This window comes from Lucilia sericata, unplaced genomic scaffold (assembly GCF_015586225.1).
Source record: "Lucilia sericata isolate MDLA Ls3-8-SP2 unplaced genomic scaffold, ASM1558622v1 Contig000647F_arrow, whole genome shotgun sequence".
Lineage (NCBI taxonomy): Eukaryota > Metazoa > Arthropoda > Insecta > Diptera > Calliphoridae > Lucilia > Lucilia sericata.
The window spans coordinates 175,286-197,692 of record NW_023994653.1 but is presented as its reverse complement, the minus strand read 5'-3'; the positions used below and the strand labels follow the sequence as shown (position 1 = coordinate 197,692).

Genomic DNA, 22,407 nt, shown 5'->3' with positions numbered 1-22,407 from the left:
ATAGACTATACTATAGACTAGACTATAGACTAGACTATAGTCTATTCTATAGTCTAGTCTATAGTCTAGTCTATAGTCTAGTCTATATAGACTATACTATAGACTAGACTATAGACTAGACTATAGACTAGACTATAGACTAGACTATAGACTAGACTATAGACTAGACTATAGACTAGACTATAGACTAGACTATAGACTAGACTATAGACTAGACTATAGACTAGACTATAGACCATACTATAGACTAGACTATAGACTATACTATAGACTAGACTATAGACTAGACTATAGACTAGACTATAGACTAGACTATAGACTAGACTATAGACTAGACTATAGACTAGACTATAGACTAGACTATAGACTAGACTATAGACTAGACTATAGACTAGACTATAGACTAGACTATAGACTAGACTATAGACTAGACTATAGACTAGACTATAGACTAGACTAGACTAGACTATAGACTAGACTATAGACTAGACTATAGACTAGACTATAGACTAGACTATAGACTAGATATAGACTAGACTATAGACTAGACTATAGACTAGACTATAGACTAGACATAGACTAGACTATAGACTAGACTAGACTAGACTATAGATAGACTATAGACTAGACTATAGACTAGACTATAGACTATAGACTAGACTATAGACTAGACTATAGACTAGACTATAGACTAGACTATAGACTAGACTATAGACTAGACTATAGACTAGACTATAGACTAGACTATAGACTAGACTATGACTAGACTATAGACTAGACTTAGACTAGACTATAGACTAGACTATAGACTAGACTATAGACAAGACTATAGTAGACTATAGACTAGACTGTAGACTAGACTATAGACTAGACTATAGACTAGACTATAGACTATACTATAGACTACAATATAGACTGGACTATAGACTAGACTATAGACTATACTATAGACTACAATATAGACTGGACTATAGACTAGACTAAAGTCTAGGCTATAGACTAGACTATAGACTAGACTATAAACTAGACTATAGACTAGACTATAGACTAGACTATAGACTAGACTATAGACTAGACTATAGACTAGACTATAGACTGACTAGACTAGACTATAGACTAGACTATAGACTAGACTATAGACTAGACTATAACTAGACTATAGACTAGACTATAGACTAGACTATAGACTAGACTATAGACTAGACTATAGACTAGACTATAGACTAGACTATAGACTAGACTATAGACTAGACTATAGACTAGACTATAGACTAGACTATAGACTAGACTATAGACTAGACTATAGACTAGACTATAGACTAGACTATAGACTAGGCTATAGACTAGACTATAGACTAGTATAGACTAGACTATAGACTAGACTATAGACTATACTATAGACTATACTATAGACTAGACTATAGACTAGATTATAGACTAGACTATAGACTAGACTATAGACAAGACTATAGACTAGACTATAGACTAGACTATAGACTAGACTATAGACTAGACTATAGACTAGACTATAGACTAGACTATAGACTAGACTATAGACTAGATATAGACTAGACTATAGACTAGACTATAGACTAGACTATAGACTAGACTATAGACTAGACTATAGACTAGACTATAGACTAGACTATAGACTAGACTATAGACTAGACTATAGACTAGACTATAGACTAGACTATAGACTAGACTATAGACTAGACTATAGACTAGACTATAGACTAGACTATAGACTAGACTATAGACTAGACTATAGACTAGACTATAGACTAGACTATAGACTAGACTATAGACTAGACTATAGACTAGACTATAGACTAGACTATAGACTAGACTATAGACTAGACTATAGACTAGACTATAGACTAGACTATAGACTAGACTATAGACTAGACTATAGACTAGACTATAGACTAGACTATAGACTAGACTATAGACTAGACTATAGACTAGACTATAGACTAGACTATAGACTAGACTATAGACTAGACTATAGACTAGACTATAGACTAGACTATAGACTAGACTATAGACTAGACTATAGATTAGACTATAGACTAGATTAGACTATAGACTAGACTATAGACTAGACTATAGACTAGACTATAGACTAGACTATAGACTATACTATAGACTACAATATAGACTGGACTATAGACTAGACTATAGACTAGACTATAGACGATAGACTAGACTAGACTATAGACTAGACTATAGACTAGACTATAGACTAGAATAGACTAGACTATAGACTAGACTATAGACTAGACTATAGACTAGACTATAGACTAGACTATAGACTAGACTATAGACTAGACTATAGACTAGACTATAGACTAGACTATAGACTAGACTATAGACTATGATTAGACTATAGACTAGATTAGACTATAGACTAGACTATAGACTAGACTATAGACTAGACTATAGACTAGACTATAGACTAGACTATAGACTAGACTATAGACTAGACTATAGACTATACTATAGACTACAATATAGACTGGACTATAGACTAGACTATAGACTAGACTATAGACTAGACTATAGACTAGACTATAGACTAGACTATAGACTAGACTATAGACTAGACTATAGACTAGACTATAGACTAGACTATAGACTAGACTATAGACTAGACTATAGACTAGACTATAGACGACTCTAGACTAGACTAGACTAGACTATAGACTAGACTATAGACTAGACTATAGACTAGACTATAGACTAGACTATAGACTAGACTATAGACTAGACTATAGACTAGACTAGACTATAGACTAGACTAGACTATAGACTAGACTAGACTATAGACTAGACTAGACTATAGACTAGACTAGACTATAGACTAGATAGACTAGACTATAGACTAGACTATAGACTAGACTATAGACTAGACTATAGACTAGACTATAGACTAGACTATAGACTAGACTATAGACTAGACTATAGACTAGACTATAGACTAGACTATAGACTAGACTATAGACTAGACTATAGACTAGACTATAGACTAGACTATAGACTAGACTATAGACTAGACTATAGACTAGACTATAGACTAGACTATAGACTAGACTATAGACTAGACTATAGACTAGACTATAGACTAGACTATAGACTAGACTATAGACTAGACTATAGACTAGACTATAGACTAGACTATAGACTAGACTATAGACTATAGACTAGACTATAGACTAGACTATAGACTAGACTATAGACTAGACTATAGACTAGACTATAGACTAGACTATAGACTAGACTATAGACTAGACTATAGACTAGACTATAGACTAGTATAGACTAGACTATAGACTAGACTATAGACTATAGACTAGACTATACTAGACTATAGACTAGACTATAGACTAGACTATAGACTAGACTATAGACTAGACTATAGACTAGACTATAGACTAGACTATAGACTAGACTATAGACTAGACTATAGACTAGACTATAGACTAGACTATAGACTAGACTATAGATTAGACTATAGACTAGACTATAGACTAGACTATAGACTAGACTATAGACTAGACTATAGACTAGACTATAGACTAGACTATAGACTAGACTATAGACTAGACTATAGACTAGACTATAGACTAGACTATAGACTAGACTATAGACTAGACTATAGACTAGATATAGATAGACTATAGACTAGACTATAGATAGACTATAGACTAGACTATAGACTAGACTATAGACTAGACTATAGACTGGACTATAGACTAGACTATAGACTAGACTATAGACTAGACTATATACTAGACTATAGACTAGACTATAGACTAGACTATATACTAGACTATAGACTAGACTATAGACTAGACTATATACTAGACTATAGACTAGACTATAGACTAGACTATAGACTAGCCACTAGTTTAGTCTATCGCCTATAATCAACTATATTCCAAACTGCTATTCTTTTCAAAAAGAATAATTAAACAAAATTGCACTTTTTATAACAATTTAAGGGAATTGTTATCTTTGAAGTTTTTTCACCAAACATTTAGTAGTAATTGAGACATATCCGTATTTATGAATCATAGAAATACTTAGTAGATAATACTTAAGAAAAATGTAGAACTTAAATGCTTTGAAGTTGTCTATGAGAAAAGCGCTTCCAACAACAGACTAATACCCATAAGCACAAATACTCAGATTACACATAAAAACAAAACTGAAGTATTCTCTAACTAAAATTTCTAAGGACAATAGAAAAATAGACAAAATAGAGCGGTTATGTGTGGATATTTTTTGTTACCAAAAGTATCGAGCTACATACAAATATATACTATTCATAAGTACACATAGAAGTGTCTCTGTATCTATTAAACTCTGTATAGTTAGTGGTTGCTTGGTTTGGTTGGTCGGGTTGATGATGCTAAAGTTTTTTTCTTTGTTTAATGTTTTGCGTCTATTAGTTTTTTCCCCATTTATAGCAAATATATATGTATGGCTGTGTAATTGTGTTTCCCTATATACTATGTCTGTATGTTGTATATGTCAATGTTCTGTCGGTCAAAAACTCAAAGAAAGCAAGTATGGTTCCAAAAAAAGCCATTTTCATTTGCTCTAATTGTGCTTAATTACTTTCAAAAAGTTTTCAGATTTTTTTTATCCGTTTGTTTTTTATCTTTTCTGTGTATTTTACTCTAGTTACGAGTATATATAGTATAGTAGTAGAATAAAATAAAAGTTGTTTGCTGTTTGAAAAGCGTTAAGTTAGATCTTTTTGTTTTTTTTTTTTTTTTCTAAAAAAAAAAAACAGAAAAGTTAATTTATTATAAACTGTAAAGATAATAAAAGAGAAAAACGAAAAATTGAGTTCATTCATACATACCCATACATAGAAAGATATGTATGTATGTATATAAAGTGATTTGGGGTTTTACTTTGTAAGAGTCCCGGTAGTTTAAGATGAATATAACGAACTAGTGAGTTTTGCATAGGGTTGGCTCTGGTTCCAGTATTAGGTATCTAAAAACACTGTCATAAAAGGATACACAGACAATTTGCAAACTATTGGGCCGTGTTAAATTTGCTATGTGAATATATGGTATTGTTATCACAAGTAAAATAAATGAATGGTTTTTTTAAGTTTTAAACTGAAATTATTTAATTGGATGTAATTAAAAGAAGTTGTACAATTTATATAAAATTTAAATAATAGCAATTCATTTTATATTATTTAGATTTAAAATGGTGTACAAAGTACTAATAAAATAGTCTTTATAATAGACCTACATATATCTGTATAATCCACCTATAGTGTGTACCAAGATGAATGATAAAAACACCTAGTAAACAAGTAAGAGTAAACAAGCATGATCGACCATGTGAGTAGTGGATTGTTTTTAATAATTAAGCATTTAAGTTATTTTCTGCCTTAATTTCGAAATATTTTAACAATTTGTTGACAAGACGACCTTTTATATGGGCTAGGGTCAAATGAAGCTCGAATCTTGGGGGTAACACAGATTCGAAACAAAGATGTAGCAATTTTTTGTAGAGATATTAGAACATTTAACATAATTATGATCTCATGAGTACCATTTGGGTGAAATAATGGACCATTTGTCTGTTGGAACCTACTAAACTGTCGCAGATTTTGAAGGTGTTTGAAGAATACAAACTTCCCTTTTTGGGACTGTGTGAAAAAAATAAACTGACAATGGTGTGCTGAACGATGATTCCACTTGCATCACTTCGGGAAAAACTTCGGAGTTGTCAAGATCCAATAGGGTTAGCTTAATCCTTATGATATGGAATCTCAACTCGTATCGAATCTTATACATTCACCTAAATACTTGTGCTGAATACTATATTCCAATGAAATCAGTTGGTATTACGAAAAAAAAAAATTTAGAGCTAGCTGGAGGACATTATAGGACAAATCCCAAGTGGCGTTAGTTTGTTACTTATCGGTAATTTAAATGCATAATTTTGCGATTGCACGGATTAAGTAATACAAATGTAATTGGGGATTGGTAAGAGGAACATGATTGGAGTTCGTAAGATTATATGGATTTCGCCTGATCATCGAACGTAAACGCAGATTAATCATCTAGCCATAAACAGAATATGGTACCGCTCAATAGAGAATGTTCGCAACAGACGCTGTGCAGATGGATGTAAAGATCATAATCTACTCATTGGGCAATTTAGGCTGAAAATAGAGGCAATCCATCTATGTAATATAGATACACTGTCGAGAAAATATGATGTGCACAATACGTGGCAATACGTTATGAGTAAATAACTGAACAGAATAGAATGAATAATAATAAAGTAGATTTTCAATGAGAGCGCGAATCAACATTAAGTCCAACATATTGGACTTAAACAAAAAAATCATAAAGCCTAGATATCTGATTAAACGTGAAATCTAATCCAGGAAAGAGTCCAAATGAAAACAGCTGTAAATACTGATAAAACCAGATATTTTCAGGCATATCATCAGTCAAAATATATAGATCGTATAGTAAAGAGATCATGAAGGGGGTGTATTAGAGATCTGTAGAAAATAGCAAAGAAGATCACAGTAAACAAACGCTTCACTGAAAGACCCATTGGGTGGTAATACGTTAAATGAACAGCGTTAACTGGAAATAGGCTCAGACACAATACAATGCTATCGATGTTTAGAATACGAAGATGATCCAACCCAAAATATTATTTTTTTACGTTATTTAAAAAGTAGATCTGTAGAAAATAGCAAAGGAGATCACAGGAAACAAACGCAACCATTAATATTCACTGAATGACCCATTGACAGCGTTAACTGGAAATAGGCTCAGACTACTGTGCCGATATAATGGAAATAATGGAAGCCATCACAATACAATGCTGTCGATGTTTGAAATACGAAGATTATCCAAACCATAATATTCTCTTTTTACGTGTTAAAAAGTATTTCCAGTGCTTCTCTAAATTAGGCGTATACTTAATATTTGTATTAGCAATAAATCATTAACACGTATACGTACAGGTGTCGTTAATAAAATCAGTGCAATTTCGTAATGTAAAACTTTCCACTTGAATTAAAATAAAGGAAGATTGCATTTTTTGATCGTATGCGAGATATGAGCCTAAGGAAATGATCGCACCAATGCCCATACCATATTTTTATCATGTAGTCGTACATACATACATATATGGTTTTCCATGACTTAAAAAATTGCACACAGTGTAATTGAGTAATCTGTAGGAAACGTTCCTGAGGAGATGATTGTATTCCGCGGCTTATATCGTAATGCAACTTGAAGTGTATCTTTGAATTCAAGATAGGTGCTGGAGTTACTAGACATGCTAATAAAACAGGCAACTAGCACTAGGAGAGGCATTACATTACACTTAAATGGGCGTCTAGATTTAGAATAAATAGTCTCGAAATGGAAAAGGTGTAATATTTTGTATATGTATACTTAATAAGAAATGAAATTTTAAAACTTCAGTATTATTTAAAGATACTTTAATATGTTGTCCTTTTTAAATTTGCTTATTTTGAATCTAGCAAATTAAACATGAAAAACAAAATCACAACCTTCAATCACAACTTTAAACGAGGACAAACTTGGTTTAAATAAAACTCATATACACTTTTTTCAAATTAATACAAAAAAAAAAAAAAGATTTTCAACATGTATGTTTCCATGTATATCTGTGAATATAAAAGTATGTTTTTATGTTTCACTCACCTTAATTTCCAATGTTGCTGGCTGAGAGTCAAAATGAAATTTGGCACGTGAACCAAACACTTCTGGCGCTGACCAATGCCGTGCCTGGTCACTGTTCATTTTATCTCGTACATCAAAGCTGCAAGAAAAAAACACAAATAAAAGAAAAATAAGTGTATGAGCAAAAAAAAGTGAAAATTGAGGAAAAGAAAACGAATTAAAAGTGTAACAAAAAAAAAAAATCCCAAAAAATTCTAGTTAAAATAAATTTCCAGAAAAAACTAAAATTGTCTTTTAAAAAACGAAACTCTACCTAGTGAAACTAAATTTTGCAAAACTTGACCTGGCTAAAACGAAACGAAAAAAGCCTTAACTATGGCCAAGTGTGTGACCACAAAAAAGAAAGAACAACGATAAAAATAATTTCATTATTTCAACAAAAGAAGTAATGAGAAGTAGGATATTTTTTAAACAAAAAAACAAGAAAAGAAAACGAAAATTGCTGAGAATTGCACAGATAAACGTTACAGTAATTGAGTAATTTATTAATGGCCATGTTATACATTTTATAAATTTTTTTTATTTTTCTATTTGGATAAGACTACAAACGACCAGAGTAAAATATATATTCTAGAAGATTTAATGGCAAATAAGAAAAGTCCTAAATGTGTCAGTTTGATATTTGAGTTGTGGCACAAAGTTACACACGTACGTACAACAAATATTGCCACAATTTGTAAATGTATGTGAATATAAACCAATAAAAGTCATTATCGAATGACTTAAAAATATTTATGGGTTTATATTGGTAAGCAATTAAATACTTTGTTGGTATAAGAGATATTTAAACTAAATATATGTATAAGAGATATTTAAACTAAATATATGGAAGGACATTATTGGTTCAGGAGAAAATGGTTGAAAATATTCTATAAAATATTTTCTTATAGAAAATTTGAGTAAAAAATGAAATTTAAAGCAAAATTGTGAACATTTTTGAAAATTTTAAAAAATTTCTTGATAGTTTCAAAAATTTGTCCTCTCTTTTCGAATATTATTTTCTTTTATAGAAAATTTTCGCAAATTTATACTTTTATAGAAAATTTTTGAAAATTTAAACTTTTCTCTTTTTATGGTAATTTATCGTAAAATTTATCCTTTTGTAGAAAACTGATATAAAGAAAATTTAAAATTTGTTCCTCTGCCGACTGTTTAAAAATATCTTGTAAACATTTAACAATTTAGCGCTTTAAAATCTTTACTCTAAACTTTGTAGTGTTTATAAAACAAAATGTTTTCCCATTTAAACAGCCGACAATTAAGCGAATCTTTAAAATTAAACTAAAGTTGAAAAAAAAAATTAAACAAAACTACTCCAACGACTGATTTAAATGGATGGACAACAATAAAGCAACCAAGCATACTTGTATTCATGTTGCAAAATACGGAAGAGTGAAAAAAGCCGAATAAGTAGAGGGGTAAGAAGAATCTAGAAAAAACAACAACAGTAAATTGGGTTAACAACTAAGGATTTACATGCAATTAAGTTGTTACCGTGTAGACATACGACTACAAATATAAACATACATACTACTACTGCTAACAAACACCCATATGTAAACTTCTATGTTTGAGAACACATATACATATATACGTACATCTATACATAAGTATTTTAAAACATACATCACTTATACCCACATATGTATAAATAAGTTTCCGTATCTATGTGTGTATGCATATGTATTTATGTATGCTTCAAAGTACAAGAACAATACGTTTGTTATCAAAAAGGCTACAAAACGGTAAATGAAGGAGCAACAGCCTTCTAAGTAGTATGTATTTTTAGCTAGGATATATGTAGGTACATACCTACATACATAACAAGTGGTATTCAACATGAAAATATAGAGACAGACAGATAGCATACATACATATGATAGTGATAGCGGTTGTAGTCATATTAATGTTTCAAAATAGGGAAAATACTTGTATACATTCGTATATAAGAACATGAGTACACTAAACGCCTACTCATTGCCGGGGTACGTACAGCGACTATGTCTATTTGAAAATGCTGTTTTCCAGCGTATTTAATGAATAAAATCTTATAAGGGTTGCCATCATTAGAGGTGTATATTGACATAAATGACTTAATGGGAATTAATTAATTAATTTAGATGATGTACGTATGTACGAATAAAGAAAAGTGGGTTTCGGGTATATGATAATTACAATGAATTAAAGTAATACCTGTTGAAGGAAGTCCATTTCCCATATGATCCTTTGGACAGGATTATAATTATTTTTTATTATATATCCAAGAGAAATGCATTTTGAAAAAGTGAACTAGAACTGAACTAGAACTGAACTAGAACTGAACTAGAACTGAACTAGAACTGAACTAGAACTGAACTAGAACTGAACTAGAACTGAACTAGAACTGAACTAGAACTGAACTAGAACTGAACTAGAACTCAACTAGAACTGAACTAGAACTGAACTAGAACTGAACTAGAACTGAACTAGAACTGAACTAGAACTGAACTAGAACTGAACTAGAACTGAACTAGAACTGAACTAGAACTGAACTAGAACTGAACTAGAACTGAACTAGAACTGAACTAGAACTGAACTAGAACTGAACTAGAACTGAACTAGAACTGAACTAGAACTGAACTAGAAAAAACTAGAACTGAACTAGAACTGAACTAGAACTGAACTAGAACTGAACTAGAACTGAACTAGAACTGAACTAGAACTGAACTAGAACTGAAATTGAACTGAACTCTAACTCAAGTAGAGCTGAACTAAAATTTAGGCAGAATAGTTTTAATGTTAGCGTTTCCTGGCATTAATTCCTCAATTTGGAGTAGTAGTGCATCTTGTCGCTTTAGCAACTCTATAACTTTAAAATTTCACATGAGAAACAGAAGGCCTAAATACGTAAATTGTGTTGTAAATATGAAAATAGCTGCAGCAAAAAAAGCAGCATCAACTACTCATATTCATACAATAACAAACATTAAGTTATGCTTGATATTTAGTTACATATGTTTTTAAGGGATCTTATATTATGAATAAGTATTAACTTTACACACACTTTAAATTATATACATACACAGAGAAAGCAGTAAGGATGCCTCACAATCTATTAATTTTTTACTCTTCTAAAAAGAGTTTAGTTTTTAAGCCATCGATGTGTAGTTATCACTTTTGCCACTTACTAGTGTAGTAGTAGCAAAAGTAAAAAATAGTATGAAGATACAACATATTTTTTAAACTAAATTTATTATTTTGGGGCAGGTCTAATGTACATAGCTATATTAGTATGTTATGAATGCCAACAAGGAAACACAACTGTTATTTGCGTGCTATTTTGCTAAGGAGGAATAAAAAAACAACGAATAAAACCCCTTTCTACGAATTTAAATGATTGCGAATTTTTAGGCGTTTTTGAACACAAACAATGCGACTATGAATGAAGGTTTAATGTTAACAAAATCGCATAGAAATACATACAGATATAAATATGTACAAATATGTATAAACCTACACAAGGATATAGTTGTTAAGCTTATAGTTTGGCTTATGCTAAGGATTTTTCACATAATATAAATGAACAGTTTTAGTATAAAATGGGTTGAAGTGCAATTTCCGCTTAACGAAATCTCGACTATCATAATAATAGTTAGGCACAATACACATAGCCGGGGCCAAACGGATATATAATCATATTTGTAACCAATTGTTCTATATTTATGGGGGTGGGAGAAACTTTTCTGAGGTCTAGGCTGTCAGGAATTTCAATAGAAAACACTGCGGTCTTTTTATATTTATAGAAATGTGTAGATATTTTAAAAATAAACTTTTTTTATCTGCTAGCATGAGTTTAGGGAATTTAATGTATTCAAATTAGAAATCCTTGTTTTGTGGAAAATTCTATTTTTGTTGAAAAAAAAAACAAAAAAAGAAAAATATTTTTAAGTTAATTTGAGTCACGAAGAGTTTATTTTCAGTCATGTATTAAAGAGTTTATTAATGTTTTTTTTTTCGATATTTTAAAATAAATCTCTGTGGTGTTTCTGAGAAATTGTTGCAAATTTACCCACAGGGAATAATCAGTTTTACATTATTGAATCTAAAATAAAACAGTAGAAATATATATTGATGTTTAATGTAAAATATTACACAAAAAATACTTTTATAAATTAGTGATAAAAATTTGCCAGAAAAGGGTTCTTTAGCATATATTTGTATACCTAAAGTATGTTCTGAAAAAAATTATAAGAAACTTTAGCAAAATTTTTCCTTTAAACATGTTAATTAGTCTGCAGTTATACAAATATCATTGCCAAAAATCCTGCTGTGATTTTTATTACCTATAAATCTCTCTAGATTTCCTACCAGCTATTTATCGTACAAAAATCCTTTCAGCTAACATCACAAACACAACAACAGGGACAACAACAGCAACAACAACTATAATAATGCATGTTGATCTTGATCGAAATTAAAAACAAACTCACCTTAAGCACGCCCCATTATTCAACGTTAATTGGTCCTACTAAAGTTGCGTTCTCTCAGCAATACAAATGCGAGTATTGTATTCACAATAAACAAAAGCAAAATTTACATTCCTGTTGGCTGCTATTCGCATACAATTATAATAAATATTACCGTTCCTGCAACTTCGTGTCTATAAATATTTTACCAGTAGTTTGTTGCTTGCTGTTGTTTTCGTCGCTTTGTTAAGCATAAATGTGAGGGGTTAAACCCTCCTTGTTAATTCATTTTTCTTGTTTGTACAAATCATGGTGGTGGCGAAATGTCATTCATTATCAACGGTGATAGTAGCACAATGTCTGAGGTAGTATAATCATAATTACGAAAACGTATGTTGCGTATGAAAAAAAATTAAATGGTTAAGTTGGTGATTTATTTGTTTAAACACTACTACAGCGATTTGTTAAAGTGTTTTGTATTGGATAAGATATTTTTGCATGATAAATATTAACAAAGTTTTTTATATTCTGATAACATGTTGAAATAAATATTTGGGACACATCCGCAGATCACTTAAAATACACCCATAGCTGATCCCACCATACCTACTTACTTGTCTCTGGTGAAATCATAACCTCTGAAAACTTAGTTTCTGATTCTCTGATAACTTCATCCCTGTATTTGTAAGAAATGTGTTGATATTGTACGTCTTGAGTTTTATACGAATATTATCACAAGCTTCGACACAGACTCACACTTAACATAAAGGACAGATTTTGGGTTAAGCTAACAAGACCCACTGATCTTACTTGCTCTAATTATTACTAATACTTATACAAACTAAAAGACTGGTCCGCAGATCACTTTAAATACACTCATAGCTGATCCCAGCATACCTTCTAACTTGTCTCTGGTGAAAACATAACCTCTAAAAACTTCGTTTCTGAATCTCTGAAAACTTCGTCTCTGTATTTGCAAAAAAATATATTGATATTGTAAATCCAAATTTTTATTCGAACATTACCACAAGTTTCGACACAGACTCAGTTCTCACTCTTATCATAAAGAACTGAGTTAGGGTTAAGCAGACAAGGCCCAATAATCTAACTTGCTCTGATCATTACCAATATCGGAACTAAAAGACTACATTTTTAAATTATGTAGGATATTCCAAATATTCCAAAATACTTAGAAGTAAATTGCCCCAATATGTTCTCGATCTAGTGAATCCCATGATCACTGTGAGAAGAAATTGGGACTTGATTAGGGAAATACTTAAACAAATTAGTGATACATCTATGCAACAGTTCTGATCAAGAATGTGTATGATATGATAATATCATAGATTTTATCCATTGAAGATATGTGGCTGATTTTTTATTTCAACTGAATCTGTATTAATACAGGAAGCTTTGTTCCATCCAGCCAAATATCCGTATTATGGCCACACTTTCAAGCTGAAACGGAGAGTCTTACAGATGATCGAGATGAATTTCCAAATAATACTTTAGGACCCAAGGTTCACCCAGCAGAACCATGATATCAGTAGGATGGTAAAATATAACAGGCACAAGAGATTGTTAGATCAGTTAAAGAATTGCTTAATGAATTGAGATGTAAGCATTTTGTGATTTACAGTTCCATCTCGTTCTAATCGATGAAAAATAATGACAAAGAATGTCGTGGTTTATAGACACCTCTATATCCCACCCTACAGTATCATGATTAAGTTGCAGATATTATCATATCCAAGGATAAACAATACTCTAGCGCTTTCTGTTGGCTTTTAACCAAACATGAGATAAGGCGAAAGTAAGTGCATGCTATCTACAACTCAAGTCCAACTTAAAGGGTTCCTAAAATGCCATCCAACTAAGATATTAGTAGGTTAGTAAATGAGATCAAGTGATTAATATGTTTAGAAAGAACTAATACTTGATTTGAGAAGCTAGCAAAATTTAGTTCACAGTTCGATTTGTTTGTAATCCGATGAAACATAATGACGTAATCGCATATATCACCACAATCGATCATGATCACCCGAAAGAGATACCGCTAAATGACATGTTGTTAACAAACTTCACAACCTTTCTATTATGAACACGCCACAGCTGTATTTAAAGAGACCATCAACAACTTTAATCCATTTATGCAAGTAGATCTTCGAAATACCAGCCCTGTTAATGTAAGTCTCAAGATGTCGGTAGATTCATTTGATTTGAGAAGTATGTTGTAGTCTACAGTTAAGTCACTCACTAACCAATGAAAAGATCGTCATTGAATTTACAGATACCAGAGCATTACTTTTGTAAACCTCACAACCGTTCTGTCACGGATATCTCGAGCTGAAATTTTGGAGGCCACCAACATCCGGATTTCAGAAACTAGCCAGTTATGGATACAATTCGATCTCTTTTTTTAACCGATGAAAAAGATTGACATGATCGTGGCTGATGTATTGGAGGCCATCAACATCTGTAGCGAATCGAAGTAGATTTTCGAAATACCAGCCCTGGTGACGTAAGACTCATTTATCAGTAGGTTGGTGAAGGAGGAGTGGGGAAGTAACGGTTAGGTTAGTTAAGGAACTGCAACCGGATTTCAGAAACAAGCTAGTTACGGATACAAATCGATCGCTCTTTTTAACCCATAAAAAAGAATGACATGATCGTGGTTAAGTTTTGGATATACCAGTCCTGGTGACGTAAGCATAGTCCAACTGTACCAAGTTCTCAGTATAGACGATAAAAAATGGTTAGATCAGTTTATGAACTGAAACTTCACTTAAGAAGCAACCAAGTTGTGGTTTGCAGACAACTCTATATCCGACCCTGAGATAAGACAATATGAAGTCTGCTTATTAAACTTACAATTTACCAATTTTACAAACTTAACAATTTTCGTTTCTTGGACATATCTAGCTGAAGTTACGGAGCCCATCAACAACAGCGACAAGCCATTCAAGGCTATAATTCCTCAATTTATATCCATACTGATGATTTCCAACATACTAATGAATAACTATCTCTCTTCCCTGACGGGCGGGCCAAGGGATATGTATACATTACGACATCCCTCCAGTCTTCAAGGGCTAACTGACACTTCCCCGTTCTTTTACTCTCAAAGCTCAACAATACGAAGAGATATATCGTAAACTTTCTAAGTGGCCGAACTTTGTACAAAACGTTTGGAGATAGAGTAAGTGGCCGAACTTTGTACAAAACGTTTGGAGATAGAGTAAAGCAAAGAGTTTCTTAGGGGGAAGTCAACTTGGTTTAAGTTCTACCTTTCTAAGCTATGTGAACTATTTTCTCCTGGAAATATTGGAAATATTTTAGATTCATTGTGGAAGAAGATAGCATTGGCTCAAGATAAATTTCAAACTAAAAGCGATGTTCATAAAACCGACAACCCTACTCCAGAGTGATCACCTTTGCTGTGTGATCCTGCGACATATTACCTCAGAACACAACACAAATGAGGAAATGTTGGTTATTCAAGTCAGGGATATAATATCATGATGTAAAAGACCTTCTTTCTAGGATGTTAGTTTAGAAGTGATTTCAACTTTAACATCATTGTTTACGATCCTTTCCCGAGACTTGCCAGGAAGCGTCTTAGAATATGCTTCTGGCACACTCAGAAGATAAACTTTCGCGAAAACTAGGAGAAGTTCTGTTATAACTTAAGGCAGGTATTTACTTGGTAAGAATTAAAACCGAAGTCAAGAAAGAGTGAATTTAATTTGTTCAATCGGTTTTCTACGAAATATTTAGTTTCTCATATAACATTCAAAGTTTTAATAATCATTTGCCAGAAGTAGTAGGTAGAATGGGTAAAAACATAATTACTACTTTCTGCCCTAAAGGTGTCGTAATAATACGTTCGTGTCTATACAAAAAATCGAATAAATATAAAAACCATACAATTTTATACGATTCCATTTCTCACACCAACACCAGCAGCATTTTTACACCATATATTCTTAAACGTGTCAAAATAACATTTATTATTACAATTTATATTGTCTATAGCTGCTACTGACTTTACTATATATTTTGTATAAATTTCGATTCAAATGAGAATAATAACAATTCATACATTCTTAGATTAACTATTTTCCAATTTATATATGTTTCATTTTCTATTTCACTATTTAAGCTTTATAACTCAAACTCTTGACGACTAAATAAATATTACGTTTTGTATGTTTGATTTATGGTCGAGAGAAAGAATAGAAAAAAAAAACCAACAACACAAAAACATAAAACAATAAAATAATACATGATTTTTAGTTAATTAATAGTTAAGTCTGTGGTCATATGAATTATGTTTAATTTTCGTGTTTGTATTTTTTTATTTTTTTGTAGTTTAGGACCCTTTCTTTAGGCTTTTATAGGTATTTATGGCTTTCTTTCATTATCGTATATATTGTAGTTGTTTTATATGCAATTAAAATAAATTTCTCTTTGTTTTTATTACCCAGCAGTTCAAGCGAAAACTCTAAACAATGAAAATTAGTTGCTGCAACTAACTAAAATATTCGTTAAAAAATCCCATGCTTCTGCAAAGTTCATAATCATACTCCCTCAGTACTGCCGGAGTTTTTCCACAATTTTTCCCTTTTTCAGTTAATTTCCCACTTTTCCTTGTGTTTTTCCAATAAAGTATAAAAAGGGGTATTTAAAGATTATAAGATTATGGTTTTTTTTCTCCTTTTATTATTTCCTTTTACTGTTATGTCCTTTTTTCATATTTAAGACAAAAAGTACTCAAAATGTAATTAAAGGCATTTATTCATGTTTTTCTATGCATGAGCAAGCGCTTACAATTGATTAAATGATTTTTGCTGGGGAATGGTGGCTAAAAGTGTCTTAATAAATTGCAAAAAAATAAATATTTTATTGACACTTTAATTTCTGCTTAATTACTTACTAATTGCTTAAAAAATATCTACAATAAAAATTTCTAAAAAGAGAATAATTAATTACACACAAACATTAAAATTAAGTTTTATATTTATGCCTTTTTAAATTCTTATATTTTGAAAATTTTATTATTTCTAAAATATTTCTTACTCTTCCTTTTTGTCTACCCACAACATTTCTAACTCTACTACATTTCATAGTCTGCATAATGTTAAAACATTTAACTAAAACCCTAATAAGCCTATTGAATTTTATCTGTCCCTTAATTATGCAAAATCGTTTATCTGCCGCTGACATGCTATTGATATGTTCAATCAAAATCTGGCCCATTACACTGCTGGTGTTATTGAATAGCAAAAATGTAAAAAAATACTCTATACAATTTAAACTAATGCTAATGATTTTGTTATTGCTTTAATAACAAAATTTATGTTTAGAATATTTTTATTATTACTATTCATGTCGTGTTTCGGTCATCAGAGTAAATTTAGTTAGAAACATTTGCCCCCCAAAAATAATAGCCAACATATAGCAGGTTTTGAAAGGGACAAAATATAAAATGATTAAACCATTTCCAAGGTTAAATAAAAGAGCAAGTAATGAATGTTAAAGATTATAATAGTTTTAAATCTAATAGTTTAAGTCTAATAGTATAGACTAGTCCACAGTATAGTCTATAGTCTAGTATGTAGTCAAGTCTATAGTCTAGTCTCTAGGATAGTCTATAGACTAGCCAATAGTCTAGTGTATAAACTAGTTTATAATCTAGTGTATATATATATATATATATATAGTCTAGATTATAGTCTAGCATATAGTCTAGTCTCTAGTCTAGTCTATGGTTTAGTCTATGGTCTAGTCTATAGTGTAGTCTATACTCTAGTCTATAGTCTAGTCTATAGTCTAGTCTATACTCTAGTCTATAGTCTAGTCTATAGTCTAGTCTATAGTCTAGTCTATAGTCTAGTCTATAGTCTAGTCTATAGTCTAGTCTATAGTCTAGTCTATAGTCTAGTCTATAGCCTAGTCTATAGCCTAGTCCATAGTCTAGTCTATTGTCTAGTCTACAGTCTAGTCTATAGTCTAGTCTATAGTCTAGTCTATAGTCTAGTCTATAGTCTAGTCTATAGTCTAGTCTATAGTCTAGTCTATAGTCTAGTCTATAGTCTAGTCTATAGTCTAGTCTATAGTCTAGTCTATAGTCTAGTCTATAGTCTAGTCTATAGTCTAGTCTATAGTCTAGTCTATAGTCTAGTCTATAGTCTAGTCTATAGTCTAGTCTATAGTCTAGTCTATAGTCTAGTCTATAGTCTAGTCTATAGTCTAGTCTATAGTCTAGTCTATAGTCTAGTCTATAGTCTAGTCTATAGTCTAGTCTATAGTCTAGTCTATAGTCTAGTCTATAGTCTAGTCTATAGTCTAGTCCATAGTCTAGTCTACAGTCTAGTCTATAGTCTCGTCTATAGCCTAGTCTATAGTCTAGTCTCTAGTCTAGTCTATAGTCTAGTCTATAGTCTACTCTATAGTCTAGTCTATAGTCTAGTCTATAGTCTAGTCTATAGTCTAGTCTATAGTCTAGTCTATAGTCTAATCTACAGTCTGGTCTATAGTCTAGTCTATAGTCTAGTCTATAGTCTAATCTACAGTCTAGTCTATAGTCTAGTCTATAGTCTAATCTACAGTCTAGTCTATAGTCTAGTCTATAGTCTAGCCTATAGTCTAGACTATAGCCTAGTCTACAGTCTAGTCTATAGTCTAGTCTATTGTCTAGTCTATGGTCTAGTCTATAGTCTAGTCTATAGTCTAGTCTATAGTCTAGTCTATAGTCTAGTCTATAGTCTAGTCTATAGTCTAGTCTATAGTCTAGTCTATAGTCTAGTCTATAGTCTAGTCTATAGTCTAGTCTATAGTCTAGTCTATAGTCTAGTCTATAGTCTAGTCTATTGTCTAGTCTATTGTCTAGTCTATAGTCTAGTCTATAGTCTAGTCTATTGTCTAGTCTATAGTCTAGTCTATAGTCTAGTCTATAGTCTAGTCTAGTCTAGTCTATAGTCTAGTCTATAGTCTAGTAGTCTAGTCTATAGTCTAGTCTATAGTCTAGTCTATAGTCTAGTCTATAGTCTAGTCTATAGTCTAGTCTATAGTCTAGTCTATAGTCTAGTCTATAGTCTAGTCTAGTCTAGTCTATAGTCAGTATAGTCTATAGCTAGTAGTCTAGTCTAAGTCTAGTCTATAGTCTAGTCTATAGTCTAGTCCTATAGTCTAGTCTATAGTCTAGTCTTAGTCTAGTCTATAGTCTAGTCTATAGTAGTCTAGTCTATAGTCTAGTCTATAGTCTAGTCTATAGTCTAGTCTATAGTCTAGTCTATAGTCTAGTCTATAGTCTAGTCTATAGTCTAGTCTATAGTCTAGTCTATAGTCTAGTCTATAGTCTAGTCTATAGTCTAGTCTATAGTCTAGTCTATAGTCTAGTCTATAGTCTAGATCTATAGTCTAGTCTATAGTCTAGTCTATAGTCTAGTCTATAGTCTAGTCTATAGTCTAGTACTATAGTCTAGTCTATAGTCTATAGTCTAGTCTATAGTCTAGTCTATAGTCTAGTCTATAGTCTAGTCTATAGTCTAGTCTATAGTCTAGTCTATAGTCTAGTCTATAGTCTAGTCTATAGTCTAGTCTATAGTCTAGTCTATAGTCTAGTCTAGTCTAGTCTATAGTCTAGTCTATAGTCTAGTCTATAGTCTAGTCTATAGTCTAGTCTATAGTCTAGTCTATAGTCTAGTCTATAGTCTAGTCTATAGTCTAGTCTATAGTCTAGTCTAGTCTAGTCTAGTCTAGTCTATAGTCTAGTCTATAGTCTAGTCTATAGTCTAGTCTATAGTCTAGTCTATAGTCTAGTCTATAGTCTAGTCTATAGTCTAGTCTATAGTCCTATAGTCTAGTCTAGTCTAGTCTATAGTCTAGTCTATAGTCTAGTCTATAGTCTAGTCTATAGTCTAGTCTATAGTCTAGTCTATAGTCTAGTCTATAGTCTAGTCTATAGTCTAGTCTATAGTCTAGTCTATAGTCTAGTCTATAGTCTAGTCTATAGTCTAGTCTATAGTCTAGTCTATAGTCTAGTCTATAGTCTAGTCTATAGTCTAGTCTATAGTCTAGTCTATAGTCTAGTCTATAGTCTAGTCTATAGTCTAGTCTATAGTCTAGTCTATAGTCTAGTCTATAGTCTAGTCTATAGTCTAGTCTATAGTCTAGTCTATAGTCTAGTCTATAGTCTAGTCTATAGTCTAGTCTATAGTCTAGTCTATAGTCTAGTCTATAGTCTAGTCTATAGTCTAGTCTATAGTCTAGTCTCTAGTCTAGTCTATAGTCTAGTCTATAGTCTAGTCTATAGTCTAGTCTATAGTCTAGTCTATAGTCTAGTCTATAGTCTAGGCTATAGTCTAGTCTATAGTCTAGTCTATAGTCTAGTCTATAGTCTAGTCTATAGTCTAATCTATAGTCTAGTCTATAGTCTAGTTTTAGTCCTGGTCCATAAACCCTATAAAATATTCCCGTTCATTGAGAATATTTAGTATTTCGGAAATGTTTTCAATTGCATGGTTTTAAATATAGAATGACTTCTAACATGATGTTTAATTTTATGATCGTGAGAGCTTTCATGTTCATTTCTCGTCAAGGTAGCGAAAAGGTTTTTTTTATCAAGTATTGCCGACATGTGCTTAAAGAGTTATGTTTCCAAATTTTTTTGCGATTGCATAGGAGTGAGTTGAGTATGTGAGCTAAGTTTTCGGGAAAATATGTGAAAGTTAGACTTCTTCGATGTTGTTGCGGAATGCGTTACCCACATGAAATATGACCTGAACTCTTTGCGAATGTACTGTGAATTTGGATCTTAAATTTGAATTTTAAAATACCTACGAATTATTTCACTGCGTGGTTTTGACTATTTACGCAAAACGCAATGAATTTTCTGATGTTGATTTAATAATATTGGACAACAAAATGAAGTTAAAATCTGTGTATCACGTCGGAAATGTGACCTAACTTCATATTCCGGAATACCAGTATCAGTATTTAATTCTAAGGCAAATCATTATCCGTCTGATATAAAAACCAGAGACAGTAATTGTTATTATTTTTATTTAAAAAATTAAAATTACAAATTTTATTTGGTTTGTATTTCATTTCTTTTGATTTGAATTTTTTATATTTTCCGTAAAAATTACTGAGAACTTTTTCAAATAAAAATCAATAATAAAAAACACAAATAATTTTTAAACCATAAGGCACAAATAAAAATCAGGCCATGATTTTTATTTTTTAAAATTAATTATAAAACTCATTATGCGATATTTACCTTTAAAACACATTAAAAATGATCGGGTTTAAACAGAGATTAATAGAAAATTGGTAAAATTTCCTTACCACTGATATCATCAACCAAATTTGCAGAAATTAGATTCGAAAATTGGAAAATTAATATTTTTTAGGTGATTTTTATTCCTTGCTTTGAAAAATAAAAATCATTGATTGATTTCTATTTTTTGTTTGAATAAATAAAAATTACTGAATGAGTATTATTAAAAACAACATAAATATTTTTTTTATTGAAACAAATAGAATAAAAATCAAAAATAATTTTTATTTTAAATTTTTATTATAAAAATCAAGAAAAAAAGTTTATTGAAGAAATCGATTAAAAAAGGTCTGGGAAATATTTTGGTACATTCAAAACATTTCTAGGACGATTCTTTCATACTGATTTTTTTAAGCAAAAATTTCATAGATAATAATTATTTTCTGTCTCTGATAAAAACATTTATTTCGATACATATACATTTATAAAAATTACAAATCACGTAATACTTTACTTTATAAAACTGAAACAATAAATTTGTAGGGCCTAGCTTCATCCTGATAAACGACCGAAACAATAAAATTCAAAAAGTCACCAACAAATCTGGGATTATTGAATAAAAATTGTGTATTTTAGTATTTACGAAAAATTTGGAGATATTTTTAATATTTTCTAACATATAGAGAATATTTTTTATTCATGATTTTTTTCGTTCGTCTTCGCGGACCCCCTAGGATTTTGCTACGGACCACTAGGGGTCCGCGGACCCCCTTTTGGGAACCGTTGGTCTAGTCTATAGTCTAGTCTATAGTCTAGTCTATAGTCTAGTCTATAGTCTAGTCTATAGTCTAGTCTATAGTCTAGTCTATAGTCTAGTCTATAGTCTAGTCTATAGTCTAGTCTATAGTCT

The 22,407-nt window shown here is 31.3% G+C and overlaps 1 protein-coding gene across 1 annotated transcript in view; it reads right to left on the bottom strand.

Moving 5' to 3' along the window:
- The window catches only part of LOC119607033 (nephrin-like), a gene marked incomplete at its 3' end in the record, with an annotated part of 200,152 nt that overhangs the window by 44,998 nt on the left and 132,747 nt on the right, over positions 1 to 22,407 (bottom strand). The window contains exon 3 of the mRNA XM_037960750.1: positions 7,731 to 7,848. Coding sequence (XP_037816678.1) covers positions 7,731 to 7,848 — 118 coding nt within the window. The remainder of the gene's footprint in view (positions 1 to 7,730; positions 7,849 to 22,407) is intronic.